The 15,035-nt window shown below is 41.8% G+C and overlaps 1 protein-coding gene across 1 annotated transcript; it reads right to left on the bottom strand.

Annotated features, from left to right (window-relative positions):
• Positions 1–160: 160 nt before the first annotated feature.
• Positions 161–2,612, bottom strand: gpx9 (glutathione peroxidase 9). The gene is made up of 5 exons (XM_061756073.1): positions 2,370–2,612; positions 1,455–1,548; positions 825–955; positions 618–748; positions 161–455 (listed from the first exon to the last, which is right to left on the bottom strand). The coding sequence occupies exons 1-5, from the start codon at positions 2,499–2,501 to the stop codon at positions 398–400; spliced, it is 546 nt and encodes a 181-aa protein (XP_061612057.1). The 5' UTR covers positions 2,502–2,612; the 3' UTR covers positions 161–397.
• Positions 2,613–15,035: the final 12,423 nt, after the last annotated feature.

Raw genomic sequence — 15,035 nt, 5'->3', positions numbered from 1 at the left:
CATCACGTTGGTGACCCCTGCAGTGCTTAAGGTTGAGTAAAATTATTGATTAATCGATGCAACACAATATCCCCCAGGCACCCTTCAACCACAGTTTCTCATTTATAATGCTGACTTGCAGTGTCTTGTCAAAGGACACTTGGACACTGGACTGTTGGAGTCAGGATTCAAACCACCATTGCTTTATTTATGTAGTGATAATAAAAGCAAGCAGAGATTCTAATCATATTTATTTTTATGAATATTATTGGTGGCGGAGAGGAATTTGTTCTCAGAGCGAATGCAATGAAAATCCGAGTCCCGTTCCTCCTCCTCATCAGATCCAGCTCAGGGGCACACATGTGCATTTACCGAGGGACCGTCACGCTGCCACCGCTGATCAACTGACGACTGTCTGTTACAGTAGCTCTGTGATGTCCTTCTCAACCTTATCAATGGGACAGTGCAGCTCGTACCTGTGGCAAAGGGAAAGCATTGCTGCGATAATTGTGTCCCTGATCCATGAGCGATAAAACAGCTGAGAGCATTGTCGTCAGACAATCCGTGAACTCCATAGCAGTTTGGCAACAATGAGTGGACTCAAAAAAGGGGGTGATTAAGAAGGTCAACAACATTACCTGCTGAAAGGCTTGCCATCCGCAGTGATGAGAAACTTTTCAAAATTCCATCGGATATCATTGACCGTAATTGGAGACCAGTAGAACTTCTTTAAGTCGCCAATGACAGGGTTCACAAAGGGCAAAGATTCCTGTGAAATGACATGACAAATATGAAAAGATGCCATTTTACAAGAAATGTCTCAACTTGTCGACTTATTTGTGTACTTTTAGGTAAGTGAACAGCGGCTCCTCGTTGACTCCATTCACCTCCACCTTGCCAAAGATGGGAAACTTTGGCACGAATCCCCCCCCGGGTCTCACGTACGTAAGGATGTTTAAGGTTTCATGATTCACCTCTAACAAAAAAAAGGAGCACAAATACATTACAAGTATGTAGGAATAAGTATGGTTGATTATTTAACACTTGTTTGATCATTGCATCGTCTTTTCATGAAATTGGGTACAATTTATTTAAACTGTCCTGTTCGGCTGGTCTGTCATGCAGTATGCTGGATCAGTACGAGCGGCGAATAGGATAAGATAGGACGGGACAGGACAGGTGTCGTGAGCCAGGCAGTGCTATGTCTTATGCGAAAAGGATACAATGAGTAACAAATATGACAGGACAGTACAGGACAGGGGATCTGCAGTGAGCCAGGCATTGCTCCACCCTGCGAAGAAAGGATCTGACAAGTAGCAAATAGGACAGGACAAGACAGGACAGATGTAGTTCACCAGGCAGTGCTACACCCTGTGAGGAAGTGAGGCGACAAGTAGCAAATCGAGCTTATAAGGATTAAAACTGCCCCTGATCATCAGTGACACGAAATGGTCTAATACAATGTATGGACCCACCAGGGGACTGCAGGCCGAACTGGTTGCAGGAGAAGCCCAGCACGGTGAAGTTGAGGTTTCCGAACATTTCCATGAGTGCATTCAGTTGATGGTACTAAAGAACAAAGTGAGGGAATAGATCACATTCTAGTACTACAAATTCAATGATTCGTATGAGTGTAAAGCAGGGGTGGACAACCTACTGTCGTATATAACCCGTGAGAGTATTTGATCTGACCCACCGTCAAAATTGAGGTAAAAACTAGTGGTGGTCTGGACATTTGGACCTGCGCCTTAAGTGGAGATTTACCCAATTTAATCCAGTTCATTATACCAACACTATCACATTGCAATTATAGAAAACATCAATAGTGTACAACAAAAAAATAAAAAATCAAATCAAATAAATAGCAATATACTGTAACAGTATGCAATTGTACCACATACATAATCAGGAGCAGTTCACACTCTATATTAATCTAATGACATGAAAAACAAAAACTTTAAAATAAAATACATCATACTCAATGGAGATGCTGATTACTGAATATACTGTATTAATGTGTGCATTTTGCTACAGCCATGTTTTGCTCTGACCAACCAATCAGATGATGGAAAAATGCTGAGGACGAATTTGAAATCTGAATCGTTAAAGAAACATTCACATTGCTATTGTAGTTAGTCAAATTAAATCGGCCAGCACTGATTCTGAAAACTCTGGCAGATTACATTGACATGATAACACATAGATGCTGAAAAAACAAACCAGCAAAAAAAAACACCAAGATAGTGTACATACTGTACACTACTGGAAGCAGCACAACAAGGAAAAATCGCTTCAATATGAAGAGAATATACTGTTGTGAATAAATGTATAAAATGTCATGGAACAAATATGAGAATTTCGGTGCTGTAAAGAGCGGTCCAGAATATTACCTCTTCTATAGTCGACCCTCAGAAGGTGGCCACGTTGACGACGAGAAGCACCTTACCCCGGAAGTCCCCCAGTGGCACCGTAACTCCGTCCAGGGTCTCGGCAGAGAAATCATAGATGGATTTATCGGCCATGATCCTATTTTATCTAGCGTAAACTTCTTGCTCGCACACACAGTCCCGAGAGTGAGCGGTTCGCTAAGCGGCTCTCTCCGTGACATTTACTGAAACAAACACATGGGTCAGCAATTGTTCGGCCTGACTGACTTTATTGTTTCTGTGGGCAGAGGTGAGCATGCAAGCAGGACATTGCTCATTTGTCATTTGTTCAGGAAGAGCAGGACGCTGACATCTGCTAAGGGTTCAAACTCTATTAAAATAAAAGGTTTGGGATATTTGCCTTTTGGGTGAAATTTCAGGATAAACCTAAAATGCGCTATATAACCTTTTCAGGTGAACTTAGTTTGACCTCAAAACTTTAGTAACGAAATGACGTTACTAAAATGACTACTGTGAATAGGAAGATGTTAGTTGCGGACATTTGAAATGTTCTTTTCGACTGAATTTGAGATATTTGCAACACGTCCAGTCGAGCAGTTTAAATGTTTAAAAAAAAGCCTTGCCATGTGTTTTCTGTTGCAAGGAGCCTTTGTGGCCACACGGAGGCGCTGCTGGACTTTTCAATGATGGACAGCAGCGGCTTCATCAGGGGCCTAACAATCTTCATTCCGACCAGTAATCAGTGCTGGTCCAAACCTTTATGTGGCTCTGAAGTAGAATTTGATTTGGGACCCCCCCCCCCCCCCCCCCCCCACACACACACACACACCACCGCTGGATCAACTTTGCTCGACTACTACCAATAATAACAGGTAGAACAGTTAATTTCCCTTCCATAAAATGGCAAAAGATAAAATTAACCTGTGTATCCATCCGCCTGTTGCCATTCATACGACAGAATAACATCTTTGCGTACAACACATAAACAGGCCTAGATTTCACACCGAGGAAGTCAGTTTGTGAGAAAAGTGAGTTAAGATGATCATAATTTTAGTGTACTTGACAAATAAATAAATGATATACATGCATTTAACTTTTGTCCAAAGACAGCAGCCATAAAGAAAACCATCATGTCGCCAACCTCTTTGTTATGCTAGCTATTGCAGCACACCCAGGAAGCCTGCTAACCTTTCTAGCGGATTTCACCATCCTGCCTGGTTTAGAAGCTTCATTTAAAAAAGTACCAACAGGGGGAGACTTCAGTCATACATTCAGTCAGACATACAGGTCAGCTTTCCCCTCTCTCTGTCTGCCCAAAGGCTGGCCTTCGTGTCGTCTCTTAAGTGTACGACGTCACCGCACATCACACCTCCGCCACGCGCCCCTTCCCCCACCGCTTCTTCCTTTCTCTCGCCACAGGGTGTGCTTTGTGATGGCAGCATTTACGGTGACATATTGCCACTGCCTGTCTTGCTGTCTCCCTCAATTTCTCAAGAAAAATATTGCACGAGGCCTTCAGGCGAGGCCCACTAAACCTCATTTTGTGTGTGTGTGTGTGTGTGTGTGCGTGTGTGTGTGTGTGTGAGTGTAGGAAGAGTAGAGGGGATGAACACAATCAGCAAACAATGCTTCTTGGCCGCCTGTCTTGGCTCGACGTTTTACGCGTCCATTAAGTAAATTGTTCGGTGTCGTGCGTTGCCTCGCGCGGCCGTGCAACATCTGTGTTTAAAGAGCTTCTTCTCGTAACAAGAGATTTCCTGTTTTGATGAAAGCGTGGCGCCAAGAACATCAGTTTATGTATGATATGGCTCCAACTTGAGGTCACAGTGGAATTATCATGGACGGACAAACAAATTGGAGTCTGATTTATCTTTTTCCAATCTTTTTTTTTTGGTTCTCAAACTTTTTACACCAAGTACCACCTAAAAAATATACTTAGCTCTCAGTAGCGTAGTATGCCTAAGTGTTTATTAAAAATGAGACAGAGGTTTTATTCCTAAAGTATATATTTTATAATATTGTAATACACTGTAACATTATGCAGAGTTTGAACATTACCACTCCTGTTAAATATAGGAACATGAAAAAACAGCTTAAATAATGTTTCAATTAAAATGTATTGTGCATAAAATTAAATAAATGTTTAAAAACAGTTCTAAGAGATTCAATGCAAATGTATTGTGCTTAAAAGCTAAACTGGATTAAAACAAAGTTCAAGCTACTGTAAACTTCAGTTCAGTTTAAACATTTAATTCAGTGATTCTTTCACTTACCACTAGAGGGAGCCTATGTACCCTTAGAGGTATTTTTTCCCCACTAATTAAAGTTCATTTTAATAGGTTTTGTGACCAGACAATGCAGTTTCAGTTAGTTATTGTTTTTTTTAAACTCTTATTTTAATTTGTATTTAAGTTAAAAAAATGTTTTTTTAATTCTAGTTTTTGTTATTTCATTAATTTTAGTTTTCTTTAATAGCCTTGCTTATGTAACCAGAGGAGCTTGCCACAAAACTGTACATTTTGTGTGGCAATTTCTTAAACCCCCCCCCCCCCAAAAACAAAACAAAAAACCAGCAACCGCAAAGCACAATATGTGTTTGCATGCCACCTACTTTTACTTTATTTTAGTTTTATTACGATTGACTTTACAGTGGTTAACCTCTCTTTGCACTTGCATGACAGCTATAGGAATGTTACCTTGAGAGTTAATAATGCATCAACTTCCACAGAAATATTCGGAATACAATCGTGAAAATAAAGTTTGTCTGCATGTACAGTATGACCTCTTGCAGAGGAGCTCGTGTTATTCCCCCGCTGCATTCGTTCTTTCTCAAGTTCGGTCATTTACTGCTTTATTTGCAAATACGACTATCTTTACAGGAGACTTGAGCAGTCACGTATCCAAATTCGTCTAAATACACTCCAAAGGAGCTTAGGATTCTTCAAACGTTCTTCCCACGAGTACACATACACACTCTCACACAAACATACACACAGTCACACACACCTCCTGCTGTTCCCTGGATCCATCATATATGCAGATTGGCAAAGCTCTGAAGTGCGTGGAACAGAATAGGAGATGTGTGTTATATAAACTGGAGAAGGAGGATTAGCGTCAAAACTTCCTCCTTGTCTCGTCGGCCCCTCTACCTTTTTCGACTCGGCAAAAAAATGCACAGTCTTCCAATAGCCTTTTTTATGGCGCTTCTTCTGGCGTGTGCAACTCTTTTTTTAATTTTTGCAATGCACGCAGAGCCTTGCCGCTGAAGCCCGCCTCAAAAAGCAAATGTAGGTCATGTGTCGTCGCCTTCCTTCACACCGACGTGCAGGAGATGGAAGTGATAAAATCCTTCTAGAAGTGTCTCTCCCCCACAACTCTCGCTCTCTCTCTCTCTTTTGCATTTATTTTTCTTCCAGCTTGAATGAGCTGCCTACCTGCCTCCCCAAGCTGACACTAACCATCCCTTTCTGCCCACTCATACGTCTTATTCTGGGTCTCGCTGGCTTTTGCTGCCTCATTCTTTGGCTCGAAACTAATCAGGGTGCTTGCCTGACTTATTACAAACATGAATCCGATCATGAGAAATCCTGTTAGAGGGGAAAACAACCTCGAATTGTGAGCTGTTTTTTTTGGATGTGTGTGAGAGTGCTTCGTGTTAGTGAGTGTTTTTGTGGGTGTCTGTATGTTTTTTGGAGAGAGTGAGTTTTTTGCAAATTTTTTTGGGTGAACGAGAGGTTTTCTGGGGTGTGTTTCTTTGTTCATGTGAGAGTTTTTTGGGGGTGAGTTTGAGAGGTTTTTTGATGTGTGTGGGTTCTTATGGTTACTGAGAATTTTTTGAGGTGTGAGCGAGAGATATTTTTGCATGTGACAGATATTTAGGCGTGTTAGAGAGGTTTTTATGTGTGGAAGGGTTTCCTTTGGTTTGCGTAAGAGCTTCTTGGTACGGGTTAGAATTGTCTGGTGTGTGTGAAGTCTTATGGTTTATGTGAAAGTTCTTTCGTGAATAGATTTTTTTGTTTCGTGTGAGTTTTTTTTTTATGTGGTGTCTGCAAGAGATTCATATATGAGATGTTATTTGGTGAGTGTGAGAGGTTTTTGTGTTTTTTTTATGTGGGAAGTTTTTGATGAGTGTGAGAGGTTTCTAAGTATGTATGAGAGTTTTTGTTGTAAGTGAGAGATATTTTGGTGTGTGTGTGTGAGAGAGAGAGAGAGAGAGAGAGAGAGAGAGAGAGAGAGAGAGAGAGAGAGAGAGTGAGAGAGAGTTTTTTGGTGCAAGCGTGAGTTGTTTTTTGTGTGTGAGAGTTATTTATTTATGAGAAATGTTATTTGGTGTGGTTTAATCTAAGATTCTAAGATTATGCCATAAAATATTCAATTTCAAACCCAGTTCATTACTTTGCAAACGTCTGCACAAAAGTATTGTTCTGGTATCGACTTTGGGCCCTTGCTCAAGAAAAATATGAAAATAGAAATTAGATGGCTGAAAGAAAAACAATCACGATATAGATTTTGCTATCAATACTGCTTGTAGCGATGATGGATATGCAGTCTTAATGCAATTAAAAAGTAATAAAATGTCTGGCTATTTTCATGTTAAAAAAATGGTCCAAAATGAAAAAGATAACCCAGCTTTCACCTGTATATGGTGAGACTGAAATACGAAAGGTCTTGTTATCACTATTAACCAAAATCCAGTTTTGCTTTGGTCCTTTAATCTTATGTTTATTATATATACTTGACATTATTTCCTATGGGGTGGGGGGTAGTTGTGGATGATGGATTATTATGGGATGCCGTATTGATGGGTAAATGACTGGATGGATGGGTGGGAAGTTGGTGCTCACTTGCTTTGGATGTCCTTGTGGTAAACTACAGCATGTCCGTGTGTGTGTGTGTGTGTGTGTGCAGAGTGCTGTGTTATGCATGGTTGCCCACTAACAAGATGTGACAGGGCAGAAATACCAGTACAGGCCACACTCGCCCACCCACCGTCACACACACATACACACACAAACACACACACCCCTCTGTTGCGCGGCGCCCTCACCCTATTGGCTGTCTACCTCAGTCACTCCACATCTTCTGCTCAGAGACAGAACACTCCATAGTCCCCCCCACCCCGCACACCAGCCAAACCCCCGTTTTGCCTTCTCGCGTGGGGTACTAACGTGCATCCGAGAGTGACGTGGTAAAGAAATGGGACGCATTATGCAACATCCTGTTACACAAGATTTATTTTATTTTTTTCATATCTTCATCCGCCCTGCCTCTTGAGACGTCTTCTTCTTCGCTTCCCCTCTTCTCCCCCTTCCACTCTGCTACATTCACTTGACATTTGGGGGCTGTGCCTGGTTCATCTTTGACCTTTGTCCCTTCACAGTGCAAGCTGATGCTCATATGAGGGGAGGGGGATTTTTAAACACCACACCATCTTCTTTCTCTTTTTAATATATTCAGGCCAGAGAAGGAGAAGGCGTGAAAGTTTTTAAGCTGCCGGCGAGACTATCTGGCCAAAGCTGAGTGATGGTGCAACACTGCGCCTCATATTGCCATCTTCTCTCTTTTAAAAGCCTCAGTGCTTAACAAAAAAGTTCACTTTTAGTATTTGCAGCCTGTTGTAGACTTTCTTATGCAAGAATACAAGTTGTTATTGCACTACACAGTGGGATGATAAACAGTCCATTGTCAGTGTGTTGTATCATCGCAGTGAACGTTAGTGGTGCATTTAGACCACATTACACAATCTGGTAGTAATATTCACTACTCAGACACTGGCAGACAACTACTGTATTAATTTAACAGTATCTTTACGATCTTTACTGTAAAATATTTATATAAAAAAAGAAGAAAACAGAAAACCCACACAAACACGGTTATACAGCGAATTGTTTAAAAATAATAGGAATTGTTAAAAAGTGCCTACAAATGCAATATAACGCTTACCTAATTTAATTAGAAACAGTTCCTGTTTCCCACCTTTGCAATCTCATTGAATTCTGCACGTGTTCCTAATTTTATGGCCAATTGAACAATATTTAATATCCTTGACAATTCGGCGCACTAGTAGAACGACTTGGGCGCACTAGTAGAACGACTGTGTCTTACTATTAACTTTTCCATTACTTCCTTCCATTGGGCCTAGTAGTGTTACTAGCGCAACTGTGCAACACAGTAGTTTACTAGTAAGGTTTAATTGTGTACTGGTAGGCCAAAAGTGGCACTAGTAGCGTGCTGAATTGTCCTACTGTGAGGACCAGCAGCATACTAATTCATGGACCTTATGCTCGATATCAAACATATTGAATAAATGCTCAAACGGCTCTCTTTAAAATGATTAGCCAGGACAGTAGCAGATTAAAAGTGAAAATGTTAGTTTAGCTTCAGTCGAATGCAGCAGACATGCTGAAATGTAGTGCACTTGTTTTGTCATCACTGAGGCTGCAAGGGGAGAGACATCAGTCTGCGCACTTACAATTTTGACCTTTTATACAGACAAATCTGTATTAAGACAGAGCACCCTGTCTATATTTTCTCTCCTCCCTCTATCCGTCCTGTGTGTGAGGTTTTTTTCGCTCTCCACAGGGAAGTCGTGCAGGCATTCTAGTTCACTGAGCTTCAAAAACACAGCGTCTAAAAAAACGACTTCTCTATTTTTACTTTTGCTAAAAGTGTAAGATGGGAAGCTCGCGGCGCCACTTGTGGAATCTGCCGCAGACGACACAGAATGGAGCATTTGTTGCGACATGACGTCAGGGTTTATGTAAATGGCTTAAATCAAACACAATATGACTTGTCTGGCAACTTCCCCATCTCTAATAGTGTGCATTTCACAGGAGTTCAGCCCTGGAGGCATCCATCTTGGATCTTCTCCAGTCCAGTAGAGGAGTGGGTGGGGTGGATAGCATGCGGCGGGAGGGGGGGGGGCAGTGTACTGTGTTTTGGCCGTGTTCCAGTCCAGTGGGCATGGAGCAGGCCTGAGAGGCACATGGGATTTCCCTTTTACACCAAGCCCCTTTTCTCTCCATTAACCAATTAGACACGAGAAAAGCCTAGCAGGAAATTTCAAGGAATTGAAATTTGAAAATGTAATGTAGAATCTAGCGAATAACAGTGGTTGCAAAGTGAGTTGTTTTTTTTTTTATATTGGGATTGCCATTTCGCTGCTGTGCAATGCATTGTGGGCCAGAGTGTTGCATCCATCTGTCTATTTTCTATCACGCTTATCGTCATTGGGGTCATGGGTGAACTGGAGTCAAGCCCAGCTGACTTTGGGCAAGAGGCGGAAAACAGCCTGGCCACCCTGGGCACATATAAACAAACGACGGTTTCATTCACACCTATGGATAATTTAGAGTACAGGTGTCAAACTCAAGGCAAGGGGGCCACATATGGCCCGTCACATCATTTTATGTGGCGCGCGACAGCAGATCAGGTGTGTCAACTGCCATGATTCATGCTAAATCCATACTAAAATTTAGAATTGTCCTAATAAATGTTGAGATGTTGCAAAAGCATTTTTTTTACCACTTTTTTTTTACAGTAAACTCCACAACAGTTAAAACATTATCCTTGATTTCTGATTTCAAACTAGTTATCCAATTTATTGCGTACATGTAATAATATGATGAGGGAATTAAACATTTATATGGTTTCACAGTCATAACGGCCCTTAAGGGAAACTGTACCAACAATGTGGCCCACAACAAAAATGAGTTTGACACCCCACTCAATTAGAAATGTACATCACCGGTAACAGGAGTCATGAAGTACCATTAAAACGCCGTTGTACATTAAGTGGGTGCTGGGTAACAAGGGACCAAGGGCGCCTAATGGATACTCACCAGTTTCTATCGTAAATATTTTAACACATTTACTGTCCGTAGTTGATGAATGTGCTCAATAATATCACAGTTTGTCTCTCTCATTTAGTGCCTTTCATTCTAGAACAGTGAGTGATATCCACCAACAGGGGTCGTCCTTGCACAGCTTGTCCTCACTTGACTGCTGACGCCAAACCAGAGGCATCATGTTAGTAGCTGCTTGGTTGTCCTAGTTGTGTTCGTATATAAAGGCAACCCGTAGTGTGTGTGTGTGTTTTTTTTTTTTAAAGCATAGACATTTTTTGCATGAAGGACAACCTCATTCTCTTTGTTCCACTACACCCCCCCAATGTGCGCTTAAGTGTGCTCGTCCTTGCCCCGGCCGTGCTCATGTAAGCGACCCACATCAATTCACAGAGCATCTGCCCTTTTACAGGGGCTGCCTGAAAAAAATATGATGTGACATGTGGGATGAGCAAGATCGAGCGAGAGGAGGAGGCGGATGCCGGGGCTGAGGTATTTGCAAAGGACACTTCACTATCACCAGTCTGACATTGACAGACTTCATCCTGACAAACTGGTGCATACTTGAAAGAGGACATGCATGACACCAATGAGTAACCGCATTTACATTGAAAGGACAGCCCGTGACCTTCGTTGGGGTCGGACTTCAGTGCCACAAACAAATACACTTTGAGCATGGAAACACAAATGGATTAAATAGGACAATTGTCACACATTTTGACTGCTGATTATGACATTTGCTGCATTCGGATTGCCAGTAAGTCTGTTGGGACACTTCATAGTTGATCACAAACCCAATGTTTCCCAAACTGTATTGAGCCAAGGCACATATTTTACACCAAACAAAAATGTCACAAAAGTATATACTGCAGAATACAGTGAATCCTTGAAAATTTGCATTTAAAAACAATTTTTTTTTTTACCTGTCCTACCCATTTGTGCTCACTCCAGAGCAATCAAAGTATTGCTTTGGTGCCCTCTTGTTATATGTATTGTGCCAAGAAACTGTACTGAAGTGAATTGAGGTGCTACATTTTGAAAAAAGCAGTGCTTTGCTGTCATTTTGTGGCATTTTGATGCCAACTAACTGTGTTGAAGTGAGTTGAGGTGCTTTATTTTGACAAAAGTAGTACTTTGCTGCCATGTTGTGGTTTCTTAGTTTTAAGTAGCTGTGTTGAAGTGATTTGAGGTGCTTTATTTAGACAAAGGTAGTGCTTTGCCACCATTTTGTGGAATCTTGGTGCCAAGGAACTATGCTGAAGTGAGTTGAGGAGCTTCATTTAGACAGAAGTAGTGTTTTTCCACCATTTAGTGGCATCTTGCTGTTGTTGTGCTCAGGCCAAAGCAATCAAGGTATTGCTTTTGCCGCATCTCGTGGCATATTGGTGCCAAGAAACTGTGTTGAAGTGAGTTGAGGAGCTTTATTTAGACAAAAGTAGTGCTTAACTGCCATCTTGTGGCATCTTGGTTACAAGGAAATGTGTTGAAATGAGTTGACTACTAATGCAGTAAAAATTAATTTTGTTGTTAATCTTTGTGATAGCCAATAACTCTATTCACCAATAAAGCCCCATAACCCTACCATTTATTATATGGAAAATACTTCACGTTTTTTGTTCTTTGTAATAAAAACTCAATAATTCAAACCATAAAACTGACATTTAAACGGCGAAATCCCTAAACATTATGTTATTCTTTTGGTAGTTTTAAAGTGGCGGCACGGTGGCCGACAGGTTAGATCGTCAGCCTCACAGTTCTGAGGACCGGAGTTCAATCCCCAGCCCTGCCTGTGTGGAGTTTGCATGTTCTCCCCGTGCCTGCGTGGGTTTTCTCCGGGCACTCCGGTTTCCTCCCACATCCCAAAAACATGCATGAATTGGAGACTCTAAATTGCCCGTAGGTGTGAATGTGAGTGTGAATGGTTGTTTGTTTGTATGTGCCCTGCGATTGGCTGGCGACCAGTTCAGGGCGTACCCCGCCTCCTGCCCGATGGTAGCTGGGATAGGCTCCAGCACGCCCGCGACCCTAGTGAGGAGAAGCGGCTCAGAAAATGGATGGATGGATGGATGGATAGTTTTAAAGTATGAAGCTGTTTAAGTGATTTATGAAATAAAGACTAAAATATTGATGTGTATGATGATTTTATAGCAGTTTGTTTGTGCGTGTAAATTTCTTCCCAAAGGTTAACAAATGGAGGAGGGGACAAGGGATAAAAATTGAGTAGCGAGCGTTACATTCATGCAGAAGTGATCCATCCATCATCCACAGATGATACATATCAAGATCTCGAGTAGCTAAATTGGATGTGCCTTATAAAAGTCTCTGTAAAAACATGTACCGTTTTGCCTTAATAAACGCATGTAATAAAGACATATGCAGAGATGAGAGAGATTGTGGTAAAAGCAAGCAGAAAGTGCGTGTTCACAAACGACCGTGAAGTAAACGCTTACATGTTATCGTCCTCTCTCTTTTTCTTTGAGTCCCACCAGGATGAGTGTTTGCCATATGCATGTCAGGTCCAATTAGTCAGGGCCATACAAGAGAGAGGGGGTGTCGAGAAAGGCGAGCGGCATCCGTCAGTGGGCTGACGGAGCATCTCAGACACAGTAGAGCGATCTCAGAGTTATCGTGCACTACAGAATGTAGAAAATGTACAAAGAAAAGACTTAAAACCCTATTTTAAGAGGGGCAACGTTATCCATCCATCCGTTTTCCATACTGCCCATTAGGGTCGCGTGTTGCAGTAAGTGTTGCTATTTATTGTTACCTCTGCCAAGCAGGTTTGGCATGTAGGAAAGAAGCAATTCAATTTTTGGAGCAAATCCAGGATTTATTTTTTTTTAACCTTTTTTTCCATATTGAATAATGGATGGATTGTACTGTCCAAATTTAGTCATGGAGGTGCATCTGTAAAAGTGCTGGTCCAAAGTAGGATTTTTTTGGCCTTGGCTGTGGTCTCCGCTCTACTGAGTGTCATCCTAGTATTGCATACATGCGCATAGCGCTTGTTAGGATGTTATGCTTTGGTCAGTAATGTGATTTAGTCCTTGGCATTGTGTATCATTTCATGCTAAATTCTTGTAAGAACATGTTGTAGTCTTTCTGTAGCAATGAAAGCATGGAATATCGGAAATGATTTCCTCACAGTGGTTTCAACTACTCAGGAGAATTGCTGTTGTGCTGCAGTCTTTCAAGACTATGTCGTTTTCGTTTCTTTTTTACTTTCACTCTCGCATTTGTGCTTCACGTAGCTCGTCAGTGTGCCTGGGTTCTATATTGGCCCGCCCCATGTGTTCTGTGACACCCAACTCCGGAGCGTCCTAGACCTCAGTCATGTGACACTGACCTGCTATGTTTTACAAGGCTGCGGGGCTCCATGGGGGCCTCAGAGGAAAGGCAGCAGCAGGAAACCAAGTACATGTTGTGTGCGTGTGTGTGTGACTTTCCTGGACATATTTCAAACCAAAGAGCATTTAATAGGGGACAGCCTGTTCAATGGGGGCGGGGGGAACAGGTCCCCATTTGGGAAAGTGCTAGACTTTGGGTCAGTGGTATTTTTATATGGAAAAAAAAATGAGTGGTGCACCAAGCACTTAGGTAGACGTACAGTACAAGGAGAACTGCAGTCGACTCTGTTTTACACAGGGGGTTCAGAATTCAGAATTCAAAATCCTCTTTATTTACCAAGTATGTCAAAAACACACAAGGAATTTGTCTCCGGGAGTTGCAGCCACTCTAGTACGACAATAGACAGCCATTTTGACAAAAAATACTTTTGAGACATAAAAACACACTACAGAGACTCACTTAGCCTCTAGCAATGTAATGGCAAGAGGGAAAAAGCTGTTGGAATGTCTGCTTGTTTTAGTTTGCATTGATTAATAGTGCCTACCTGAGGGAAGGAGCTGCAAGAGGTGGTGACCAGAATGTATAGGGTCCAAGAGGATTTTGCATGCTCTTGTCTTAGTTCTGGCAGTGTGCACGTCCCCAAGGGTAGGTAGGGGCGTACCAACAATTTTTGATTGTCCGTTGCAGTCTGAGTTTGTCCTTTTTTGTGGCAGCACCAAACCAGACTGTGATGGATGAACACAGGACTGATTCGATGACTGCTGTGTCGATTTGCCTCAACAGCTCCTGTGGCAGGCCTTGATTCCTCAGAAGCCGCAGGAACGACATCCTCTGCTGGGCCTTTTTGAGGATGGAGTTAATGTTGATCTCCCACTTCAGGTCCTGAGAGACTGTAATTCCCAGGAACTTAAAGGTTTCAACGGTTGACAGGGCAGTTGGACAGCATGAGGGGCAGCTGTGGTGAAGGATGCTTCCTGAAGTCCACGATTTTGTGAGATTATTTTGAAAATATATTAAAGTATTTTGGGATCACAGTTTGTGCTATGTGTACAGTAAAATATCAATATAGGCAATTTTAGTGGGGCTGTTACCATTTGCGGCAGGGCTTGGTTCCTATTTGCGGGGATTATTATTCCCTTAAAAATAAATAGTTTACAGGTGGTTTGATTTTGAGAAAAAAAAAAAAAAAGTCCAGTTGCCAGGATGCTGGCATGTATATTGCCTTCATAGTCCAAAATGACCAATGACTACTTTCCTACTAGCCTGTACTTTTGCGGCATCTTGTGACGAATAAGTGAATGCCATGTAAAGTAAACAGGCCTTTACTGTAAGTGTTAATTATATAGCTAGTGCAACCAAAGAATGGCCTGAATTATGTTCTTTGTTTCATGTGGGTGGCCACTTGTTACTTGGCAGAATTTATATGGTTCCATCATAACTACTTCAATAGCCAATTGTCCATTTGTTCTAGCAGACA

The sequence above is a fragment of the Phyllopteryx taeniolatus genome, chromosome 19, assembly GCF_024500385.1.
Source record: "Phyllopteryx taeniolatus isolate TA_2022b chromosome 19, UOR_Ptae_1.2, whole genome shotgun sequence".
NCBI lineage: Eukaryota > Metazoa > Chordata > Actinopteri > Syngnathiformes > Syngnathidae > Phyllopteryx > Phyllopteryx taeniolatus.
The sequence above is the reverse complement of the archived record's forward strand: the minus strand, read 5'-3'. Positions and strand labels throughout refer to the sequence as shown.